This window comes from Kogia breviceps, chromosome 14 (assembly GCF_026419965.1).
Source record: "Kogia breviceps isolate mKogBre1 chromosome 14, mKogBre1 haplotype 1, whole genome shotgun sequence".
NCBI classification, from domain to species: Eukaryota; Metazoa; Chordata; class Mammalia; order Artiodactyla; family Physeteridae; genus Kogia; species Kogia breviceps.
In genome coordinates, this window is record NC_081323.1 from 27,379,374 (window position 1) to 27,404,873 (window position 25,500).

Sequence of the window (25,500 nt, forward strand, 5' to 3'; positions counted from 1 at the left end):
TATTTTGTGACTCTTGCCGTAGGTGATCAAAGGAAGTAGAGGACACAAAAGCAGAAGAAAGAGGTGAGACGTCATCCACAGTGTGCTTGCTGGCCCACATCCCTTCCTTCCTTTTATCCTCACAGCAACCAAGCAGTCACTGTTTTATCATCTGCATTTGAAAGATGAGGAAAACCTCAGTTTCCAAAAAACAAGAATATTGCCAAGACCAAATAGCCTGGGTTCAAAACCAGATCTGTCTGATTTAATGCCTCTCTTCCTTCCCCTACTTCAAGCTGACACCTGCAGATACATCTGTCTTGTGCTACCCAGCAAGGAAAGTCCACTTGTCCCAGAGGCAGTAAATTCCAGATTTGGGGGTTAAGGGTGGCAGTGCTAGAGTTGAGTTCAGTCTCAAGGGGCTCAGAAGCTCCTCTGAAAATGTTAAAGCAACAAACATGATTGCCACCGGGTCCACCACCAGCTTCCAAGGTGAGACCAGCCATAGCATCAGACAGGTGCCATTTGTCAGCCTGTGCCTTTGATGGCAGCACCTCAGATATAACGGAGTCAGAAGATTTCATGAAAATAAGTAAGTCCCTTGTCCTTACTTAGCCTAGTGTGAGGGCAGGCCATCTGATGGGAAAGTGTGCAGCGCAAAATACAGCCAAAACCGTAATTATTAAACTTCTTTGCTGAGAGTTAATCTAGCTTTGCTTTCTGACTATGCATTCAAGTGTTCAGACACTAAGCTTTAGAAATACTAATTGCTAGAGGGATTCTTTTTCCCTGCACTCAACTCTTAAAGAGCAAATGAGCCATTATCACACGTTTCTTCTAGAAATAACTTCCAGGGATGCCCTGAGGTCAGTTTGGATTCAGCCCAATCTTCCTACTTTTTCCACAATGGTACAATGATAATTCAAGTTCTTAATGGTGACTCTGAATCATTCTGATACTGAATCATCAATGATTAAATTATGTTCACTAAACAGCTAGTATTTTCTAAAAGAATATAGACTAATGACTTTTAGGATGAAGTTACAGAATTCAAAACAAAACAAACCTCTGGCTTAGCCTAGGATACCAGAGCATTAAATCTACAGAGACTCCACTTCCTCCCACATGTCTATGTTAATGGATAGTTTAGAAAATCCCAGTATAATCCAACACCAGTTTAATTTATTCCTGTACACAAACAGTTTTGTGGACGACGACATTGTAATTTAGATCAATAAATGACTTGTCGGTTTGGGCTATAAAAGTATAAACAGAACCCCGGCAAAAAAATCGCTCATTCTTCTTTCTTGCTGTAAACCATTTGATTTTTTGCCAGAAAATATACAGCCAAAGAAGAACACCTGTTTGCCTTCCTTAATACTCAGCCTCAGGCTAGACTATTATTACGCAAGGAATTAGCATTAGTCATCAAATTAATTGTAAAGACAACAAATTCGAGTTCCTAAGTCCTCATCCATCTCAACATTGAGGTGAATTTGACTGCAGACAATTCATGGTCTTTCTTCTTGCTGTAAAAGTGGTCTCAGAGTCCCGTGGATTCTCAGGAACAAATTCTGCTGTCTGAACTCTCCAGTTCCTCCCTTTGCCCCCACCCACCTCGCGGCAAGCCATTTTCTCCAGAACCAGAAATCAGAGCCAAAGACCTCGGCCCAGACCGCAGATGACAGTTGTGGACAAGAAAGGTGAGCCAGGGCGGAAAGCTGGTGAAATAGGTCAATTGCTTAGGCAGCAAACACAAAGGTGCAGAAAATTCTGATTTTATTTTTCTCTAGTGGAATTTAATTTCTCTCCAACAACCTGCTGGCACTGATGGTAGAAATTTGACCTTGGCCAACACAGGTTTTGCTCCCACCCTCCTGCCTCCACCCTCAAGCTTCAAAGGACTAGCGCAGCATCAAGAAGAGGGGGCGGGCTCCTGGAACTCACATCTCATCATCTGTCCCCCATGGAAACTACTGCCGCGTCCTCACCCCACCGGCCTCTGTCGTCACTTCACACAGATCCTGCCCGAAGCCTGGATCCTCACTGTCGTGACCCTTGGACTTCCTAGGGCAGCTGGTTCCCTCTCTCGTGTTCTCACTAATCTCAGCCCCCCCCCACAATATTCTGCTGCTTCCTGTTTTGCAGTGAGCGTCACAGGAATACCGAATGGGGCGCCCCCGAGTCCCTCAGCTAAGACACCTCACAGGGCTACTTCTGGCCCCAGCTCCACGCCCCTGTCCTAGGATGAGTCCCAGACCTCTCTGCTGTTGGACACCCCAACACACCCCCTTCCCACTCTAAGAACACAGCTCAGAAGAGAGAGGTAACACTCAGGCTCCCTCTGAGGGCCCTACAAGGGCTACTTAATGAATTTTCTATTCAATTCACCTTAGACTGGGCCATTTTAATTTCTTCTACAGAGAAACAAACCAGGCCTAGCAAATAGTCTTCCAAATCTATTGCTTAACTTTCAACCTCAGCTTTGAAACCCCAAAGAAAAACTATTAACTTGTGTTCCTCTTAATATTCCAACCCCACCAGCTCTACCTAAGCAAGCTCTTGTCTCAAAAATTCAGGGAAGATTGGGGTAATTGAACATACTACGGGAAGACAAATAAGTTACTTTCAAAATAGTATCCCTCAAACGAATTGAGATCCAAATAGCTCAAGAAACATAAAGAAAAAAAAATATGCCAAATCTGAGAGGGTCTCCCAAAGACTGGGATTATAGCCCAGATAGAGAATTAAACTTTTAAAGGTGAATGAAGGTAGTTTGGGATCTAAGTGGAGGAGGAGCAGACCTGGGTATTTGCCAATAATTATGGCCAGTGGAGACAGGAACACATCCTCTCTAAAGACTAGGATTTAAAGGAAGACCTAGATTCTAGAACACAGAATAGCCATGTTCAATGCCCAAGATAAGTGACTCGTCCAAATTTTGAATAGAAAGGTGGGGGAGGGGAAAATGAGGAATTGTTTTTCAATCGGTATGAAGTTTCTGTTATGCAAATGAATAAGTTCTAGAACTCTGCCACATAACAGTCAACAATACGATACTATACACTGTAAAATATGTTCAGAGGCTAGATCTCGTTAAATGTTCTTACCAAAAAAAAAAAAGAAGAAGAAGAAGAACACACAGACACAAAAGAACACAAGGAAATTTTGAAGGTGATGGGTATGTTTAGTACCTTGGTTGTGGTGATGGCATCATGAGTGTACACATATCAAGATGTAGACATTAAATGTGTGGAATTTTTTGTATAAGAATTATACCTCAATAAAGCTAAAAACTGTTAAGTTAAAAAAATTTTAAACAAATTTCAAGATGACTTCTGCCCCAAGCACATTTAAAAAAATAAATTAGTATTACAGTTCTGGTCATTCCAGCTACTGATGGCCCTTTGTCATCCAACAAATGGAAACACAAACTCATGGAACTAGTCAATTTGCTCTTAAAACCATTATGCCCCTAATACATTAAGTTTACAAACTAAAGTGTTTTGACTCATAAAAGAGCACAAATCTAAAATGTCTCAGGGCCCGTGGAATTGAGAAATTTCCCAGCTGGAATATGTATCTAACCCAGTGTTTCCCAGCCCAGTGTATACTGCAGACCAGGAAACCATCCAGGGTCTTGGTTGCACACCTCAAAAACAAAGGAGGGAGGATGCGATGAGGAGAGAGGAGCTTCACGGAGCTCAGCATCCCTGGGCAACTGACAGGCGCAGAGGAAGGAAGGGATTAGCCAACAGATGGTGGGGAACCATCTCCCGTCATGAACCAAACTAAAAGGCTGACCAACTGAAGACCTAAATGGACAAAATTAAAGCATGAAATCAATTTAAGTGAATAGGTAGTTGATTTCTGTGGGGAAAGACCTCAATGGGAAAATTGGAGGTATTGGACTGAATAGAATTTAAACTTCTCATTGTATCTTGTAGCGTTAAGAGGACTCCTGTTTGCAATCATCTATTTTTTGTGGGATTGATGTCTGTCCCCCCAACCAGGCTGTAACTTACATGTGGGCAGGGATGTCACCATTGTGTTCCCGTACTTGGGAAAGTCCCTGGCATATATTAGACTCAGTGATATTTGTTGAGTGAATAAATGAGGTTGATATCATGGCCAGTGTTCAGGGCTTGGGTTTAACACCCGTAAATGTAAAGGAGGTAAGCCTCTGTCAGCCTGAAGCAGGGAGCTGGAGTGAGCTCTGCATAAAATCAGAAAACTCTAGAGGCTGCCTCACTTGTGACATGAGAACTAGATTCTTCTGGCCATCAGTGCAAGGAAGCTTGAGAGTCCTGGCTTCGGGGGAGCCTCACTGACCCACAAGTGTCACTCAGCTTAAAATGGAGACAGTCCTGGGTAGCAAAGGATGCAAATTTGCTAACCCTTTGAGGGCCTGGAATAGGATGGGATGAGGGAACCTGGAAAAGAGGATAGAACCCTCCACGGACACACGTCTGCTCTGTCACCTCTTCAAGGGCTGGTCCAGAGAGAGTGTTAACACAGCCCTCCACGGAGGGACTGTCCACATAAGATGGTTGCATCTCTCTGATCCTCTCGTGCCCGTGCCTCTGGTTTTATGACCTAATGACACACTTTGTGTTTTGCAGAACGCCGAAGCAAGCTACGACTTCAGCAGCAATGACCCCTATCCTTACCCTCGATACACAGATGACTGGTTTAACAGGTAAATGGGGCCTCCTGAGGTGTCTGGGACGTCAGGTGTGGGGTTTTATTTCGCTCTGCTGTGTTTTTAAGGCTTAAATATCACCAGCAAAATGCTCTCAATGCCTTGCTAAATTATATGGTGATTTTTTTTTTTCCTTCTTCGTGGCTACATTCTCTAAATTCTTGATTTTTTTTTAATATGGCAACACTCCTCTAGAATTATCTCTTGAGTATTTTGTTCTGTTGAGCTAGGAATTATTTGCCACCTTATTAAAGATAAAAAGAAAATACGAATAATAAGAAATCCTTTCTCAAACCACCACAAGTTGATTGTAAACACATGGGTTTTACTTGATTTGTTGAAACTATTGCAGAGAGCTCTTTTGCCCCAGGGGTCTGTGTCTATATGTTTTTGAAAAGTGTTTTTGCTGTAACCTTATAACAGCTCATGTAGTCCCTTTTGACAAAACAGTAAGCATAATTGGCAGAGGTTTGAGGTATTTTTTTTAACTGAGGTATAATAATTAGTTTCAGCTGTACCACATAATGATTCCATATTTGTATATCCTGCAAAAAGATCACCACTGTAAGTCTAGTTAATATCTGACACAACACATAGTCACATAAAAAAACGTTTTTCCTTGTGATGAGTACTTCTAAGATCAACTCTCTTAGCAACTTTCAAATATGCAGCACTGTATTGTTAACTCTAGGTTTGAAATACTGCTTGGCTTCCTGTTATGTAACACTACCCAATGAATGGTTCATCCAAAAGTGTGATTTTTTCTTTGGCCTGTTTTGCTACAAAACATGTAAATGCAGTCTCTTTCTTCTCCAAGTAAAATTCTTGCCTAAGTTGTTGATCACATGTAAGAAATATCAAGAAATTAAGGCACGTGGCTTGTTCAATCAAAATTGACAGTTCTAAACCTAGTGCTTCCCCATTATTGATTTTTTTGAGTGAAGCTGATGAGAACGTATGAACTTCAATTAATGATATAAAAATACACTGTGTGTACAGCACTTTACTCATTTCTTCTACTTCTCGTGACAAACTCAAGGTAGATGAAACAAATGCCGTCATCCTCAGTTTAGTGACAAGGAAACAGGCTCAGAAAAGTTGCCTGACTTCCCTGGACAAACAACCAGTAAATATCAAAGCCGACACTTGAACCCAAGCTCTGTAAGTGTTTCTAAATCCAAATTGTACCCTTCTTTTATAAGCATCATCTTTATTATAAAAGACAGAAGGCATGATGACCAGAGAGTGGCCAGGGATGGGTCCCCAGTGGACCAGGTAGCTTAGACTCTGTTCCTACAGTTAGCAAGTTGACCAGAGACTGTGCACACGGGGCTTGGTAACTACAGAAAATGCAGAAAAGAATAAAGGGGAAATCACAATTCGAATTTGTAACATTTTTAAAAGATCATTGCTAATATCCAAGAGCACAGTTCACTCTCTGTCAACCTCATCTGCAGCTTTAAAATCATCATGCAGGGTTTGGAAGTGCACGTTTAGGGAGTGAGGGTGTATAAAAAAGGCCAGAGAACTTTTGACTTGAAGGGTCTCTTACTGACTTAGATCCTTGCATACCCTTAGCTAATAAACCATTTTCAGACACAGAGATGTGAAGTCATCCAATAGAAGTCACTAAGTCAGAGGCGAGACATAATGATTAACAGCAGCCTGGAACCTTGTGCTGAGAGGGACAACGAGGGTGGCCGTGGCTTCAGCACCATTGGTCACCAGCTGTCCACACGCTATCAAAAAGGGCAATAGCAACACGCGTGCCAGCTACTAGCTTTCTCTCTGCAGGTAGTAGGTACTAAATTCATCTTCAATGGATGGACCCAGGCACAAAAATATAACCAACAGAATGGTTCCCCCCATCCCATTTTCTGAACCCAAACACAACCCCCCACAAGTAAGTCTTCCTGTGTGATGAGCTGTAAGAATATTCTTTAAACAAAAACAAAAGCAAAAACGGAGATGTCCTCTATCTTAAATAATTTCATTTGCAAACTTGTTCTCGAAAGTTCAATTTTAAACTGGCTAAAATCCTCCAGGACTAATGAGCACTTAGGGCAATAAAATTCTTTTTTTTAAAAATGTATTTAACTTATTTATTTTGGGCTGCATTGGGTCTTCATTGCTGCACATGGGCTTTCTCTAGTTGCGACGAGTGGGGAATACTCTTCGTTGCAGTGCACGGGCTTCTCATTGTGGTGGTTTCTCTTGTTGTGGAGCATGGGCTCTAGGTGAGAGGACTCAGTAGTTGTGGCACGAGGGCTTCATTGCTCCGCGGCATGTGGGATCTTCCCGTACTAGGGCCCGAACCCGTGTTCCCTGCATTGGCAGGCAGATTCTTAACCACTGTGCCACCAGGGAAGCCCAGGGCACTAAAATTCTTCATTGCCAGAGGTGGGATCCCCAAGTGTCCAACTGCCTGAGACACAGTCATTGTGAGTCAGGCAAGTATGATCCTTGCCTCTTAAGGAACCAATGACTCAAGACACAGTGGCCACTTTGCCCCATAAATGGGGTTTTTCACAATTATCATTTTCAAAGATCCTCATCCATCATGGCTTGTTATTACAAAGACTGGACGGTACCGCGGTTCAAATCACGGCCCCTCGAAACAAGACTACTGTTGTAAGTGATTATGAGAGGAAGGCGGGTCAAAGTTCAGGCCACAGCCCTGGGAGGATCTGTGGTCCGAAAAGTCGTGACTGTCCTGGAGGTGGTCCCTGCTTGGCACAAAGAGAATTTGAAGATAGCATCATCCCCTTGAGTGTAAGATAAGTTTATTAAAAATTCCCTCTTGGGCTTCCCTGGTGGCGCAGTGGTTGAGAGTCCGCCTGCCGATGCAGGGGTCGCGGGTTCGTGCCCCGGTCCGGGAGGATCCCACGTGCCGCGGAGCGGCTGGGCCCGTGAGCCATGGCCGCTGAGCCTGTGCGTCCGGAGCCTGCGCTCCGCAATGGGAGAGGCCACAACAGTGAGAGGCCCGCGTACCACAAAAAAAAAAATAAATAAATAAAAATTCCCTCTTGGATGAATATTATGCCTAGTATTTCTTTCAGTATAACTAGGGGCTTGTAGAAGAAGGAAAGAGAGTAAAGGGGGGTTTAAAGGAAATATAATTGGCCATGAGTTAATAATTGTTAAAGCTGGATGATGGTTACATGAGATTTCACTCTACTTTTGTCTATTCTGATATTTTCTATAACACAAAGTAAATTTTAAAAGCATAGGACATAAAAAGAGATAAACAGAACTGGGCCTTTAGCTTGGTACTCATGAAACTATTCATTTTGGTGGTTAAGCTTCTGAGGAGCTTGCAATGTCCCATGAGGAGGTGACAGCAGTCCGAATCACTACAGTGCTAAGTGTAGCCAGGGCTGAAATCATACAAGGAAAGCGAACGCCTATTAATTACTACATTTAAGGCACTGTTTTAGTGCTTTGCGTGTATTAATTCTCAATCTAACCCTCTGAAATAGGTGTGAACATTATTATCCCTATTTTGGAAACCAAAGCACAGAAAGATTAAGTAACGTGTGCAAGGTCACACAGCTAACAAATGGTGGAGACAGGATTTGACACCAGTGAGGGACCATTACAAGCACTGCCTCATAATAAAAGTGCTTTGGAGACAGAGCGTGGAGAAATGCAAAGTTATCTCTGGCTGGGGAAACTGGGACAGGTTTCCTCGAAGATGTGGCATTTGGTCCGGGATTTGAATGAAGGTACTAGGTGGAGTTGGGAGGGGAGGGGGTGTATTCTGGGGTGAGGGTACAATTTAGGCAAAGAAGCAGAGGCACGAGGTACAGACATATTCAGGAGGTGTCCTGGATAACTGGTCCTGGTATTAGAGACTGGTGCAGAAGGCAGCAATCTGAGAAGGCTTCATGGAGGAGGTGAGCATGAAAGGTTTGGACAGGTTGCTAGGAGAAAAGAGGAGAGATCTTGTGATTGGGTCGGAAACTGGGCGTGGGGCGTAGACAAGGACGATTCTCCCATTGTACTCTAGGAATGCCGCTGCCCAGAAGCTCTGAGAGCCTTGAGCACTTGCCCTTGGCTGGAGCAGGGTTTACTGCCCAGGCAGCCTGAGTCTCCGGCCTGCCAGTTTCTTCAAGTGTTCTCTTCTGGGCTTGGGCACCCGTCCCAACACGCCCATCTCTGCTCAGCAGACTCAGAGCTCTTGGATAAGCTAGTTTCGGCACCGAAGCTCCAATGAAGGGCTGCCCGATGCTGACCAGCCACACTGCCTGCCACGCAGGCCAGTTAGAACGCAGAGGCAATTCCTGGCCAGAAAAGGCCACGCTCTCCATCACTGGCTTCTCACTGCTGAGGAAAGTAGAAAATAAAACGCTCTACCAGGGGCGCTCTCAAGAGCAAGCGAGGAGAACGTTCCCCTTGGTTGGGAAACTGAGTTTAATAGCCGCATGTCTCCCCTGGGCTTTCCTCACTCTTTAAACCATCATATCTCCTCTCTGTGCTTATAGGTTAACTTGTTTTCCTTCAAGGGTACGTTTCTTTAAAAACATACTGAAAACTCCAAGCCAAGGACTCCTTATGAAGGCAAACTTCATACATATGCAGATCTGCTTTTAGGGGACCTGTATATTAGAATTCCTTGCCCTGTGCTTCATTTGATTTTGTAAGATTATTCCTTTCTCGGCAGAGCAAGTGTATTTATTCTACTGTGAACCATTTGATAATTGTATGCGGTATCTGCGCTCCAGGTATGTATTTGAAACACAGTTGAGAAATTTGGAAAAGGAGTGTAATTTCCTCCTAGCTTGCAATCAGAGAAATACAGATGACCAAGCAAAATAATAACAGCCACAGTAGCAACAATAACCCAAACTGCAAAAAGGTAGAAAATAATACATATTTAATAAGCATCAATAATATGCAACACAGCTATAACTGATTTGCTATGAGGTATCAGGATCTAGTATCACATTTTTTTTTCTGGCATTCAATAAATATTGATTGGTTGGCTGATAGATGGGTGGCATACTTTATCAGCCACGCCAAGATGTTGAGTGCCCTTGACATCTGTCCATTTCAGAGCTACCTGCTTCCCCCAAGATTTGCAGCTCATACTTTGTCAATAATCTTCCAGCCTTGCTGGGTTTTAGGTCAATGTTTGGTGATGCACTGCAGATCTGTATTCTATTGCTGTGCTGCTGTCCATAAAAATCTCTCTTGCATAGCATTTCTTTGATAGGCATACACCACTGAAATGTCATCCCCACCATGGGCAATATTTACAGAGCATCACTGGGTGCAGCATGCTCTATCTATTACGCCCTAAAGAGTAAGAGATTCTGTATTAGATGCAGTTCTTGGTCACAAAAAGTTTACTATAAATTCAGGAAGAGAGAAGACATTTATTATTCAAGCAACCAAAATGAAGGGAAATATGGATAAATGGATGCCAAGGATCATCTGTCTCTATGTGAGCACGTTTGATTGATAACATTAGTTAAACCTTCAAATAAGAAAGATTTTCAGTGATTAACTTTTTTAAATTAAAAGTCATATTTTATTCTGAAGAACCCAATAAACAGGCCTAAAAAGAACATGGGGAAAAAATTGCTCTCTCTGGTTGGCTATTAGCACAGCAATGGAAACCAATACTTTAGCCTGGGGACATGTAATGGCTTAGAAATAGACAAACACGTCTTTCCCTTCTGTCTTTACGGACTAATTCTGAAATTGCCTCCTGGATAACAAAATCCAAACTGCCTTCAAAGACCTAATCTAAGTTTTTCTTTCATGTGAGCATTGAGGCTACTTCATAAGCCGATATCAGCTCAAAGGTTGCTCTTTGCAATCAACACCCTCTCTCTAGCCAATCCACAGTACAGTGAAATCCAACAGAGTTTAATTTTGTGAGCTCTTCTGAGCCACTGGAGAAATACCACAAAGTTGTGAGTTTTTAAAAAATGTTCTAGTCCGCTACCTGGATGACACAAGTTTTCACTATTGAAAATTTCCCCTTCAGCTAAAAGAAATAGACGTAACACAGATTTGGGGTTGTGGAGAGAATCATATAGGTTGCAAAAGAAATAGCTGTATGTGTTGGTATAATCATTTCTACTTTGGAAACTAACGTTTGCCATATGGGGGGATTTTATGGTCCTCAGGTGGCAATTATTCTTTTCTTAAGAGACAAAAATACAGTAGATTATAATGGACAAAGGTAGTGGTATATTGATCACTTGGTATGGAATAAGTGATCCCTGTATCAGTTTCCCCTATCTGTAAAAGGGAACTAAAGCTGCACCTTGGAGGTTTGCATGAGGGACTAGAGGGAAAGAGCATGGACAATGGCTCTGGGGATTTTTATGAGCTGGGCCTGGAAGCAGCATACATCCTGTCACCCACATAACATCAGCTGCAATTCAGTCACTTGGCCACATGCACGTGCGGGGGGAGGCTGGGAAATGGAGCCTAACCAGATCCCAGGAAGAAAAGAAAATGAGCTTGGTTATCAGTTAGTATGTTCTGTCACCAACAAAAATCATGTGGCAAAGACAGACCATGTTGTAGCAGAAAGCCTAAGCCAAGGACCCTAACCAGTGAGTGAGCCAAAGAACCAGTGAAAGCTGGTTAAACCACTAAGTTACTTTTTGAATTAGTCAGGATTCTGCAGAGAAAAAGAACGAATCAGATATGTATATAAAAAGAAAGAGATTTGTTACAAGGAATTGGCTCATGCGGTTATGGGGTCTGTCAAGTTCAAAATCTGCAGGGTGGGCTGGTAGGCTGGAGACCCAGGAGAGACAAGTTGGAGTCCAAAGGCAGTGCTGGAGGATTTTCTCTTACCCAGAGAAGGCTGGTCTTTTTGTTCTATTCAGACCTTCAATGGATTGGATGAGGCCCACCCACACTACGGAGGGCAATCTGCTTTACTCAGAGTCCACCAATTTAAATGTTAACCTCATCCAAAAAACACCTTCACAGGAACACCCAAAATAATGCTTAATCAAATATCTGAGCACACCATGTCCCAGCCAAATTGACACATAAATTTAACCATCACACTTTTTATCTGCACATTTCTGAGCATCAGGAATACATAATATACTTTTTAAAGATTTTATCTTTCTATTAGTTATCTATTTTATACATATTAGTGTATATATGTCAATCCCAATCTCCCAATTCATCCCACCACCACCCCACCCTCCACCCCTCTGCCACTTTCTGCCTTTGGTGTCCATACGTTTGTTCTCTACATCTGTGTCTCTATTTCTGCTTTGCAAACCAGTTCATCTGTACCATTTTTCTAGATTCCACATATATGCATTAATATACTATATTTGTTTTTCCCTTTCTCACTTACTTCACTCTGTATGACAGTCTCTAGGTCCATCCACGTCTCTGCAAATGAGCCAATCTCATTCCTTTTTATGGCTGAGTAATCTTCCATTGTGTGTATGTACCACATCTTCTTTATCCATTCGTCTGTCGATGCACATTTAGGTTGTTTCCATGACCTGGCTATTGTAAACAGTGCTGCAGTGACCATTGGGGTGCATGTGTCTTTTTGAATTATGGTTTTCTCTGGGTATATGCCCAGTAGTGGGATTCCTAGTTCATATGGCATTTCTGTTTTTAGATTTTTTAAGGAACCTCCATACTGTTCTCCATAGTGGCTGTATCAATTTACATTCCCACCAACAGTGCAGGAGGGTTCCCTTTTCTCCACACCCTCTCCAGAATTTGTTGTTTGTAGATTTTCTGATGATGCCCATTCTAACCGGTGTGAGGTGATACTCCATTGTAGTTTTGATTTGCATTTCTCTAATAATTAGTGATACTGAGCAGATTTTCATGTGCCTCTTGGCCATCTGTATGTCTTCTTTGGAGAAATGTCTATTTAGGCCTTCTGCCCATTTTTTGATTGGGTTGTCTGTTTTTTTAATATTGAGCTGCATGAGCTGTTTATATATTTTAGAGATTAATCCTTTGTCTGTAAATTCCTTTGCAAATATTTTCTCCCATTCTGAGGGTTGTCTTTTCATCTTGTTTATAAAGGTCATGCTTAAGAACAGGGGGTCGGAAGCAGCAAACCTGTATCTGAATTCTGGTTTTGCCTCTGAACTGAGAAGTGACTTAGTATCTTGATGCTCAACTCCCTCTTCTTTAAAATGGGGATAATGATAGTTGTGAGAATTAAATAAAACAAAGCCTGCAGCTCTCTCGGCATGGCGCCCACCCACGGTGGGTGTCAGTAAATGAGAGGTGCTGTATGCATGCTGCCCCGTCCATCTCTCCCTGAATGGAGTCACATAGAAATGCATGCTTTTGCTGGAAAGGGCAAGAAGGGTGGCCAGTCACTCTAGTGAAAGGTCAGCAATGTGGAAGAAGGGACACTGTCTCTCTGGAGATGTGCCCCCTCCCCGGGTCGGAGCAGGTCCTCAGGGTTTTCTTGGACATCTCAGCAGCCAACACGGCTGTAGGGAAGCCCCAGTGCAGCCATCACCAGGGTCCAGGCTTAAACCCCACCCTGCACAGGTTAACCTGGGATTGTCCTTCCAGCCTTGCTTGTCCAGAGTATCAGTTATCTATTGCCAAGTAATGTCACATAACAAATCATCCCAAAAGTAGTAGCTTAAAGCAATAAGCACTGATATCGCTCACAAGTCTGTAGGTCAGCTGGACAGTTCTGTTGATCTGGCTTATCCCTCCATGCAGGGTTGGTTTGCAGGGAGGCTGGTGGCTGGCTGGCTTAGGATGGCCTCTCTCACATGTCTGGGGGACAGCTGGCTGTCAGCTTGGGTGACAGGCATGAGGGGTTACAGTCTCTCACCATCCAATGGGCCAGCCTGGGCTTGTCCACATGGCACCAGGGCAGTTTCAGGAGAAGGAGCAGCTGTGGTCCTCTTGAGGGCCAGGCCCATCACTTCCACCACATTCTTTTGTCCAAAGCAAGTCACGAGGCCAGCCAGACTCAAGGTAGGGGAAATGTGCTTCCCCTCTTCATGAAGGAGCAAGAAAATCACACTGCCAAGGGCACAGGCCCAGGGGAACAGTAGATCGAGGCCGTTCTGGCAACGTGACACCCCTGACTCCTGTCACTAGCCCCCCGATGACTTTTGTCAGAAGGAGGCCATTAATTAGTTAAAGCACAAAATTACAGGCTTGGTTCTATAGAACCAGAGAGTACTCACTAACCCTAGTCAGGGGTTCAGGTCTTCCAGGGGCCGGACGATGGGTCCACACGAGTGTTGGATCTTCATCAAAAATCAGTCTTCTTGGGCTTCCCTGGTGGCGCAGCGGCTGAGAGTCCGCCTGCCGATGCAGGGGACACGGGTTCGTGCCCCGGTCCGGGAGGATCCCACATGCTGCGGAGCGGCTGGGCCCGTGAGCTATGGCCGCTGAGCCTGCGCGTCCGGAGCCTGTGCTCCACAACGGGAGAGGCCGCAACAGTGGAGGCCCGCGTACCAAAAAAAAAAAAAAAAAAAAAAAAAAAAACAGTCTTCTTGCCCTTCCTGTGGAGCACTGTTCAGTAATCTGAATTTTAAATTCCTTTTTACTTTTAAATTTACTTTTAAATTATTTTAAAATTACTTTTGTTCTGAATATGTCGAAGACATTTAAAAAGATTATAACTTACTCAGATTTTGTTAGATAACATCTTTTTTTGCCAAATCCCACTCTTTTGTGAGCTAATCAGACTTCTCACCTGGACTGTTTTATTCAATCAGCCAATCGATAAACATTTCCTGAATTTCCAAAAAAAAACAAGGAGGCCAATCAAGCCACCGAGATTTGTCCCTCCTCCCCACACCCACAGCTATTTCCACTTCTGACAGACTCCTGTTTTACTCTAGAGACAAAGGGGAGCTACTGAATGTTCTTGAGAGAGCAAAGGGACCAGATGAATATGGACTTGGAAAAGGATTCTCCTGATATTCAGGGGAGCAAGCTTGTTCTCTGAGATGATCAGGAAAACAGGACTGAAGGGAAGGCACTCAAGGCCATGGCGACAGAGCCGACAGAGGCCCAGGGGTGCGAAGAGGCCTGGTGTCACCAACAATGATATAGGGAGGCACTACCCGCTTATAATTAGTGTCGCCTAATTTAGCAATGAAATGTTTTTTCCCATATGTTCCTCTGGAGGGACCACGACAGTCAGCTCCCCACTTAAAGGCCAAAATTAAGGATATGGAAGCATTCAGTGTCTTTAATCTGCTCAAGGAAGTTCGCACGATTTTGTCCTCCAGCCTTTCGTGGGCAGTTTTAGGGCAGAGAAGGTCTGTCACAGGGTGGGAGGGTGACGGGCGGTCCAGTAGCTGACCCTGGGTCTCAGACCTGGCCCAGATCCTCGGATACTCAGCTTTGACATCTGTGAAATGGAGCACTACCTACTCCCGCAAGGGGGTAAAGGGGGTGCGACAAGAAAAGCGCTGATTGTGGCCCCTGGTGGGGAACGACTGCCCCGTCCACAGCAGGTGCTGTAGGTCCTCCTCGCTCCTCAGAGCAGGGCTCCCCCTCCACCAGCATAATGTGTGCTTCACAGATGTCGGTCAAAGCATTGACTGTTCCAGGCAAGGCCTCGGAAAGGAGAGCCTGGCATGGCTGATTATTCAATCATAAGGAAATTAGTGCTCATTCGAATTAGATGTGGCGCTGCTTTTTAAACTTTTATTCAAATATTTATTTGTTCAGCATGAACCAAACAGCAAGGGAACCAGCCAAATTTAATCAGTGTCCGCACAAGTTCCATTTTTAAATATATATGTGTGTATATATAAAGTATATGCCTGTCCTCTTAATACGGTGTATATTTTATATATTTAAATATCTAATATGTGAATTATATATAATGTATAAGTATATATACATATGAATATAGAAGTATATAATTACAAATACATAAGTAGATATAAGTACAACTATATACTTAAATATATACATTTAAAGTCTACATACGAATCAATATAAAATGTGTATGTATATATTTCACTTTATATAGATACATGTGTATATACTTCCATGCTGTTTTTCAGAATTTTATTTACCATTTTCTTCAGCACTGAGAATAAGATGGGGGCCATGAAAGCCACGTCCATGGTAGTTTCTCCCATCAAGTTAAACCATAACTAAGCCCCTTCTCAAAAATCTCAAATGAGATCTACCAAAAACTTACAGGCAAGAAGACAGGGTTTACTCAGTCAGCATGTGGGGTCTTCACAGAGCTTTGACCACAGGGCTGGCTTCTGCAGTCACAACAAGGTCTCCTCAGACGCCACAGACAGATTTCATTCTTGTTCCAGAGGGAATTTTGAGTCCGTGAGATGTGTAGCCTTCATGGAGGCAGGATTCACTTTTGCTCATATAGAGAAAGAAAATATGTGTGTATATTTTCAGTCCTCCGATGTGATTTTTTAAGGGCAGGTGTGAGCTTTGCTTGCCCTAAGAGAATGTGGCAAAGAGTCTACACTGCAGAAATCAGGACTTCTTGGGCTACGCAGCCAATAAGTCCCCTTCCCCACATCCCTTCCTGCACCCGCTGTGTGAATAGTGAGGGGGAAACCAGCCCTCACCACCATCCCTCTGCAGGCCTAGCTGACACTTTTGCAGCCGACATCATATTTAGCTGCTTCATGGGCCATTAGGATGGACTTTCAGGTTGGGGCTGGCCGTTTCCAGTGATGTGTACATTGGACCACTCTTTCTCTTGAATGCTGTTTGGGGTTAAAACATGGCATTCTGATTGACTTCGAGCTTATGCGGGGTTCAGTTCCCCATTGCCATTTAACAAACAGCCCCAAAACCTAGTGGCTTAAGAGAGAACATTTACTAGCTCACAATCCTGCAACTTAGGTGGGCACCTGTCTCTCTCCATGTGCTGCTGATGGGGTAACATGGCTGGGTCTGGGGGAGGGAGGCCTCCAGGGGCCTCACCTAAGGTGTTGGGACAACGGGGGCTGCCTGGCTGCGCTCCCCGTGTGGCCTCAGCTGTAGCCCAAGCTCCTCTGTACGGACCCTGGCCCAGGGGATAGAGGGCATCCTCCTGCTGCCTCCCATGGGTCCAAGCCAGCCACCAGGCTGGCCCAGTTCAAGGGGAGAGCTGTTTGGATTCCTTTGGTGTAACGGAAAAGGGAGCAAAAGGGAAAAAAAGTTAATGAAATTCCAGTGTCTATTGCAAAGAACATTCTAGAACATAAGCCCTGAGAAGGCCTTGCTCAGAATTGTAAGGCCGGCAAACTTCAGAAAGATTATCTAATAGATGCCTGGGATTCTTAATCTGGTGGGTCTCAAAGTTTCTGTAGACCTCTCGAAATTGAATGCAAACAGTTGCCAGTGTGTGTTTATTTGGTTCCAGAGGAAGGTGGGGGATTTGTAGCATTCAGTATGTCCTAAAGGAGGCTATAATCCAGAAAGGTAAATAACTTTCATCCCACAACTGACAGGCAGCATTCATTATCTGCCTGTGGACAGAACCAGCCTTGAAAATAAACACCAGCCCACAATTCTAGTGCTTAAAAAAAAAAAAAAAAAAAATCAGCTGTTTCGACCAGCACCAACCTGTCTTAGATTGTGTCTCCTTTTCACAGAAAGCCTATAACTGTTTTCCACAGTAAGACACTTCGAATTTTAAAGTAAAGATCACCTCTCAAGGTTGAAAATGTTCTGAGAAGACTCTTCATGGTAGAAACAAGCCAAAGTCAGGAAGGGCAGCTGGGAATTGGAAGGGGTAGAAAGGAGAGACACAGATGGAAAATGCAGGGGCCTGGGCTGGCTCCGGGCTAACTGAACCATTGACAAGAACCATAGATAGAATTTAAGGCATCTTCTCCAAGTCGTTTGACACTGTATCTGACTTGTCTTTACTGTTCTCTGCAGCCATGGGACCCGATGCGCCGGGGAAGTTTCTGCAGTCGCCAACAACAACATCTGCGGGGTCGGAGTGGCCTACGGCTCCAAGGTCGCAGGTAGGCTGTCCCTGCCAAACAATCCCAGGAGGCATCATACTCGGGTCTCAGGCCTGGCCGCGGCGTGGCAAAGATTCCCAGTGGAGCAGGAGAGCGGCGACTGGTACATTTAGCAAGAGTGAAAGACATTTTTTTAACTTAACTTGTATGGCAAGATCAATAAACTTAAAAAATTTTTAAGGTGCACAGATCATGAGCACACAGGTCAATGAAGTTCCACAAACTGACCACATCCATGTAACCATCAGGAAACAAAACACTACCAGCACCCCAAAGCCCTCCTTGTGTCCCCTCCCAGTTACTGCCCATACACACAAGAACAGTCATGACCCTGATTTCTAACAGCAAATGTCAGTTATTCCCAGTTTTTAAACTTTATATAAATGGAATTGTACTGTCTGTACTCTTTGTGTGTCAGTATCCATAACATCTTTTTTTTTTTTAATTGGAGTAGAGTTGATTTACAATGTTGTGTTAGTTTCTGGTGTACAGCAAAGTAATTCAGTTATACATATATGTGTGTGTGTGTGTGTGTATGTGTGTGTGTGTGTGTGTGTATAGATATTCCTTTTCATATTCTTTTCCATTATGGTTTATCACAGGATATTGAATACAGTTCCCTGTGCTGTACAGTAGGACCTTGTTGTTTATCCATCTTATATATAATAGCTTACATCTGCTGACCCCAACCTCCCACTCACTCCATCCCTCCCCTAACCCCCTCCCCCTTGGCAACCACAAGTCTGTACTCTATATCTGTGAGTCTGTTTCCATTTCTTAAATAAGTTCATTTGTGTCATATTTTAGATTCCACATATAAGTGATATCATATGGTATTTGTCTTTCTCTTTCTGACTTGCTTCACTTAGTATAATACTCTCCAGGTCCATCCCTGTTACTGCAAATGGCATTATTTCATTCTTTTCATGGCTGAGTAGTATTCCATTGTATATATGTACCACATCTTCTTTATCCATTCATCTGTTGATGGACGTTTAGGTTGTTTCCATGTCTTGGCTATTGTGAATAGTGCCTCTATAAACATAGGGGTGCATATGTCTTTTCAAATTATAGTTTTGTCTGGATATGTGCCCGGGAGTGGGATTTCTAGTTCATATGGCAACTCTATTTTTAGTTTTCTGAGGAACCTCCATACTGTTTCCATGATGGCTGCACCAATTTACATTCCCACCAACAGTTAAGAGGGTTCCCTATCTTTTCGAAGTATAGTTTTGTCCAGGTATCCGTAACATTTTAATAGGAATCAAATAAAGATGGTAGAATATAAGGAGGTGTGTACAAATTATTGTAAACATGCTTAGAACTCTTCCAAATGTTTTTGGTGGGGTTTTTTGTATGTTTGTTTGTTTGCACAATGCCTTTCATCTTTAAGGGAAAATATTCTACCTAGAACCTTTTTATTAAGCTCCACAGGAAAGATATTTAACAAGTTCCTCTTTATGGGCCTTTAGAAACAAGGATGGCTGGTCACCAGAAATTTAGAAACCAACAACCGCCCCCCCAAAAAAATAGAGAGAGACAGAAAGGGAGAGAGAAAATGAGAGAAAGGGGTTATTAAGCTTTCAACAAGATGCTGGAGAATGGAGTGACTCCTGGTTCATTCCAAGTTTTGCATCAAATTTGGTTCTTAATTTATTCAGGCTGAGTCATCCAACCTTGCTTTTCTTTTTTTTACAACTGTCTTGATATTTTTTTCCTGGTGATTTAATGGAACCATAAACATACTTTGTGCTGACACTTGCATTTCCAGGGACCAAATTAAAGCAAGAGCAACCTATACAAACCCACCATTAACCTCTTTCAACACTGTCTGCTAAGAGGTTTGCCTGAGCTGGGTGCTGAATTCCTCAAACAAATACATCCAGAGGGTTCTGAAGTGTAACTGGGGTGGCTTTGCCCCTTGGCTTTCATCTCTCTGTATTCTGTGTGCCTCCAAAATGCTGGCATCAGAATGTCAGAAGCCATTATGAGCTCAGGGGAAAGAATATCACCTGGTTAATATTTTATAAGCCAGGCTCACACTCCGGGTGCTATCTGAGTGGGGGGGTTCTCTGTTCACAGGGCAGAGTGGAGGCAACTGAAAATGTCAAACATGGATTTCTCATTCACAGTGACGGTCTTCAAAAGAGTTTTGAAGTTTCTGCATGCCCAAAGTAACTGGGGTTTTGAACAAGGGATCCTCAGAACAACTGCCTGCAACACTGAAGAGTTGGGATTAGCTCACGGTGTTTGGGGGTCCGCTGGGGTCTTTTTTTCTCCATCTGCTTCTTTTTCTCTCTTGTAATTTGCACTCTGAAAACATCTAAGCTGCGTATCAAATGTACCTGATTCTCCTGCTCTCTTTGTTTGAATTCCCTAAGAGCAAACCTGAAGCAAGGATCTGGGTGCAAGGAGTTTCTTTGGGGGGTGACCCTGGGAAGCCAGTGAGGGAAAGAGAGGGAAAGATTGTGGGAAGAAGAAGACCAACAGAGAGTATGTAGATGAGCTCGTCTCTCCTTAACTGGGGCTTTGGGGGGCTCTTGCCCCCCGAGAGGAGGAGGCTGGGAGTTTCCCCACAAACTCCCATCCCTCATCGGTGGGTGGGGTGGGGGGCGGGACCTCAGCCTTGAGCACCTGGCCTGTCCAACCTGCAGCTCCACCCCCAAGGCAGAGGACACGCGTCCTTGTTCGGCTGGGCAGATCCAGGCAGGGTGTGACAGCCTCTGACTCACCCCTGATGCCAAAGGCGAGCGGATGCAGCCCGATACCTCAAAGACACGACCCGACCCATGTCCGTGAACCCCGAGAGCTCACAGGTCTCAAGGCAAGGCTCTGAGGATCCAGGAGCCGAGCCCAGAGCCGGGGGGAGGCAGGCCCAGCCCCACAGAGGCTCTGAGCACAGGGACCGCCTTCTTGCGCTCCCTTAACCCCAGCTTGGTTCCTCTGTAGCCACTCTTACGGGTCCTAAGCGCTCATGGGCAGGAATGTCCAGTCCCCACCCCTGTGCCCGGCAGGACAACCAGTGACTCAGGGCTCCCCCAGGGGAGCAAAAGGAATTCTTCCTGAGAAAGCCCTGGAGAGGTACTCAGGAATCGCAACAGAAGCAGAATTCTACCTTACAGATTTGGGGGGAACATTTTGTTCATTCTGGCTGGCAATTTCAACAGTTGGCTGATTTTCCTTATTCTACTGATAAATGGGCCGTACTCTCCGGAGCAGCTTTCCTTTCCCGAGCTTTCTGAGCTGGGGAGGTCTGGAGCGCCATCTGGTGGCCGATCCGTATCACTGCTCCGCTCAAGGTGTTCAGTCACAGGGTAGGGAGGCGATGTCCCAACTGGCCCCTGGATCCCGGGTCTCTTGTCTTCAGAAAAAGGCTAAAGCTAAAGTGCCGCAGATCCTCAGTCCAGAAAAAGAAAGGAAAGTGGAGACGAGATGATAACATGAGTCCTCTGAAGGGAAACAAGGAAAAAAAATCACTGAGCATCTCTTCATCGGCCCATGAGCCTTTTGGGTTTCTCTTCTACTCATACACTTTCTCATTTTTCCATGGAGGCCCCTGTCTTTTTCCTGTTAATTTGCACATGTTCTTGGTATGTCCCACATATTAGCCCCTGATCAGTTTTAATCAGCACAAGGATCTTCTCCCCAACTTTCACATGAGGCCGTTAGTCCACCTGGATTCCACCTCTGTATGTCATGCCAGCTGGGGATCAAGTTTTATTTTTCTCTAAATAGTGAGCAAACATCCCCAATACCATCTATTTAATAATCCATCCCGTCCCTTTGATTTGTGGTGCCACCTTCATTGTATATTAAGTTCCCATACACATGTGGTTAGTCTCCGTGTAAATATAATTTAGAGGAAACCTCCTAGCAACTGTGAGTCAGGAAGTGTAGCCACGCTCCTTCCTCTGCTGGGCCTTTGTATGTGCTCTCCCTTTGTCCAGAACACCTGCCCCCTGCGGCCCACCTGGCCACCACCTCTTCATCCTGTAGCAAGCGGGTCCCCACGGCATCCTCCAACATCATTGCCCAGGCCAGTCCCCATCCACAGATAAAGATGCTGAATCTTCTCTTCTCAGCACTAATACTGTCAGTTATCACAAATTCTTGTGCCTGGTTCTTTGATCAGTATCATTCTCCGCAGGCAGACAACAGTGTCCACAAAGACAGGAGCCATGTCTGTTTTCTCTCACCTTTGCACCCACAGCAGGGTCTGGCACACAGAGGATGCTCAAACCCTATTTGCTGAGTGACAGAAAGCAAGGAAGGAATAAAGAGAAGGAAGCTTCGGTGGATAAACCCATGATAATCAGTAGAGATTAATCACTGAATAAAAGAATCGGTGGATGAATGGAGTTAAGGGATTAAGGGCATAAAGATCTAAGGACCCAAAGCTGATGGAATTTCTACCAGGTATCTCCCCTTCAACCAGCACCGTCTCACTTTTGCTACTTTATCCCAATCAAATTAGTTCCAAGGAGAGCTGGGCCTTCTCATCACCCACTTCCCCTCCCCAGCAAGGGCACACTGGGAATGTCCACCGGCAGTGAAGACAGGCAAGGGACCCCTTTGCACCAACACCCTAGGCCACTCCAGGCCAATGAGCATCACAGCATCCACCCACTGTGTGTCATCTGGATGCTGGAAATAGAGCGTGTGAATTCCCAGCAGCTCATCTTTTCCATTTACCCGTCAGAATCTCAAAATCTTGGGCCCCAAAGAGGGTCTAAAGTTCCCTGAGTCCAAACACCCACTGACACTTGCATGATGATAACAACAATAACAGTAGCAATAATAATAATAACATATCGTCTCTTCCAATGTGTCTGGCACAATGCAAAACCCTTTACTCACTTAACCCTCTTTACAACCTTATCATACATTATTATATATTTTATAAAGAGAACATATTTATTATATATTATTATCCCTCTTTTACAGAGAACGAAACTGAACATGGGGCCACACAGCTAGTAAATTGTAAAACAACTTAGCACCCAGCGCAGCCTGGGTCCCTGCACTAAAACACTTGAAGAGCTTCTCTCTCTCTCTCTCTCTTTTTAAAACATTTATTTATTTATTTATTTTTGGTTGCGTTGGGTTTTCGTTGCTGTGCGTGGGCTTTCTCTAGTTGCAGTGAGCGGGGGCTACTCTTTGTTGCAGTTTGCAGGCTTCTCACTGCGGTGGCTTCTCTTGTTGCGGAGCACGAGCTCTGGGCACGCAGGCTTCAGTAGCTGTGGCACACAGGCTCAGTAGTCGTGGCACACGGGTTTAGTTGCTCCGCAGCAAGTGGGATCTTCCCGGACCAGGGCTTGAAACTGTGTCCCCTGCACTGGCAGGCAGATTTTTAACCACTGTGCCACCAGGGAAGTCCCAAACAGCTTCTCTTTTCCTGCTTTCCTGATGTAGCCTGGACCCAGCCTGTACTGCACGCCTCCAGTAACGGGAAACTCACTCCCTCACAACAAGTCTGTTCCGCCTTTGGACATGGGTAACTCTAGAAACTTATTCCTTAAGATGAGCTCTCTCTTTGACTTCTGTTGCCTGTTTCCGTGAGCACAGCTGTTACCACTTCTTCTAGCTAACACATGGCAAGGAGAGAGGAAAATTCCAATTAGTCTGGCTCCCAAAGAGTAAATGCTCTGTAACACGCAGACCGGTACAACTGGGCTATCCCAAAGTCTTGGTGCTGTCTCAAAGCTTTAATAACTTCAAAACTTTTTTGAAAGTTTAATTACTTACATTTCCTTATCCACTTGTTTATATGTTTTGAAGAGAAAGGTTAATTTCCATTTTTTATTTTAAACATGCCTTTATTAAAGTAACTCTTTAAGACAACCTAATTCTTTTCTTAGTTTTAATTTTTAAATCAATTTTTGGCAACTTTAGCCAAAAGGGACTGAGACAAAAAATCGAAATTGAAAATGTATTATTCAAAATTCACAAAACCAAATAAATGGACAACCAATATAAATAATGAACACTTCAGGGCTTCCCTGGTGGCACAGTGGTTGAGAGTCCGCCTGCTGATGCAGGGGATGCAGGTTCGTGCCCCGGTCCGGGAAGATCCCACATGCCGCAGAGCGGCTGGGCCCCATGAGCCATGGCCACTGAGCCTGTGCTCCGCAACGGGAGAGGCCACAACAGTGAGAGGCCCGCATACCGCAAAAAAAAAAAAAAAAAAGAACACTTCAAATGATGTTTCTTGCAAGTTTGTCAGATTTATACCTCTGAGAGTATGAAAAAGGCTCGAAATGCATCACACCTTTTGGGAGATGCTGTCTCTTGCCTTCAGTCCCTTCCAGGACTCAGGAGTTGCAGCTGGGTGCCCACCATGTGCCGGTCTTGCTGGGGGGCGGGGATGCAACAGTGAGCCAGCAGACAAGACACGTGCCCTCACACAGCTTCAAGTCTAAAGGGAGACCCAGACAAGGAGCAAACAAGCACGACAATATCAGATCATGATTGCTGGTTGCCTGGGCACAGCAAGTGACTTGAGGGCAGATTCTACAGCATGACACCTGGGCTTCTGCAGAGCCCCTCAGAGCAGCCCCAGGCTGGGGCCAGGCCAGGTGGCATTGGCCTTACCTGCCTTCCTCTGCAGGCAGAGCAGATAGACTTATGCATCTGCTAACGAGTGCTCCTTTGAGCAAAGATTCTAAAAAGAGTTTGAAAACCACACTGTAGACCATTATCAAAGAGCCCTGAAATTTCTCTACCAGAGATGAATTGCGTCCACATATTTGGCCATAAAACCCCTAATAGTCCAGTGAGTTTGCACGTATTTTATCTGAGTTTTTAAATAGAGCAGTAAAAATAGCTTGTTGGCACAATGATTAACATGTTTCCAGATCCTTAAGACCTAGACCAGCATGCATCAGCTCCTTAGCATGCAGATGAATATTAGTGAACACAAAAGTGGCGATTATCGACACTGAGGTGTGGGGACAGATGTAACACTTCCTGGTGTCCGTACAAGCTCACCTTTTGTAACAGGAGGAGAGGCAGAGGATCTAGCTCAAATCCCTGGGCTGTGCAGCCCCTAGAGCCCAGGGCTTCAAGCAAGCAGTGTAGCCGGCATGAGGCTCAGGTTCTAAAAGGCAGGAGGGACTCACAGATTCACTGCTGGTCATGAATGCGGTGCTCAGGCTGGCGGGAGGGCAGGGGACAGAAACGCTTGATGTGCAGGCTCTCCTGCCATCACCTCTCTGCAGCCAGCAGAGCATCCTGCAACGGTGAGGATGCTGAGTCCTGGCTCCCTGGGCTTCCCTCTCTCCTTTTGCCTCTCACTCTCACTCTCTTGCCTTCCCCATCTTTCTCGCTCTCTCCTCCTCCCCGCCCCCCTAGACCATCCAGGGACAGAGTCCCTCCCTAAAAACCCTTGGGTCACCCTGAGCCTGGGTCTTGGCTGCTAATGGGGCAGTTGCCTGCAAAAATTAATACTGCATTCAATTCATGCATGCCTCATTCCCTCGGAGCTTAATGAGATTCAAAGAATGCCGGGCGCCTGGCCCCTGAATGTGAATGAGAGCCCTGGTCCCAGCCCGTGGCTGTCCTTGCCTCCCTAGATGCTGAACAGCCAGATTAATACACAACAGCTCTGATGTTCCGGGAGGCACAAAGGGAGCCAGCGTGGGGTGAAGAGGGAGAGAGGCAGAGAAACAGGACCTGCAAAGAGAGAGGGCAAAGGGCACCAGCTGGTGACAAAATGCAAAGTCGTCACTGGCACGTGGGACAGTCCGGGTGCACTTTGGCCAGAGTTGAACTTCTCCCTCTTTCCAGTGGAGGCAGGCTATTCAGTGCTGGTCATCTGGGCACTGGATGAGTTCAAGACAATCTGAGTTTCCTCCTTGCAGACAAGTGAACACCAGCCTC

At 44.7% G+C, this 25,500-nt stretch overlaps 1 protein-coding gene across 1 annotated transcript in view; it reads left to right on the forward strand.

The window, feature by feature from the left end:
* Nucleotides 1–25,500, forward strand: part of PCSK2 (proprotein convertase subtilisin/kexin type 2) — a 214,948-nt gene that overhangs the window by 157,876 nt on the left and 31,572 nt on the right. The window contains exons 6-7 of the mRNA XM_059036368.2: nt 4,602–4,678; nt 17,534–17,622. Of these exons, the coding sequence (XP_058892351.1) occupies nt 4,602–4,678; nt 17,534–17,622 (166 nt within the window). The remainder of the gene's footprint in view (nt 1–4,601; nt 4,679–17,533; nt 17,623–25,500) is intronic.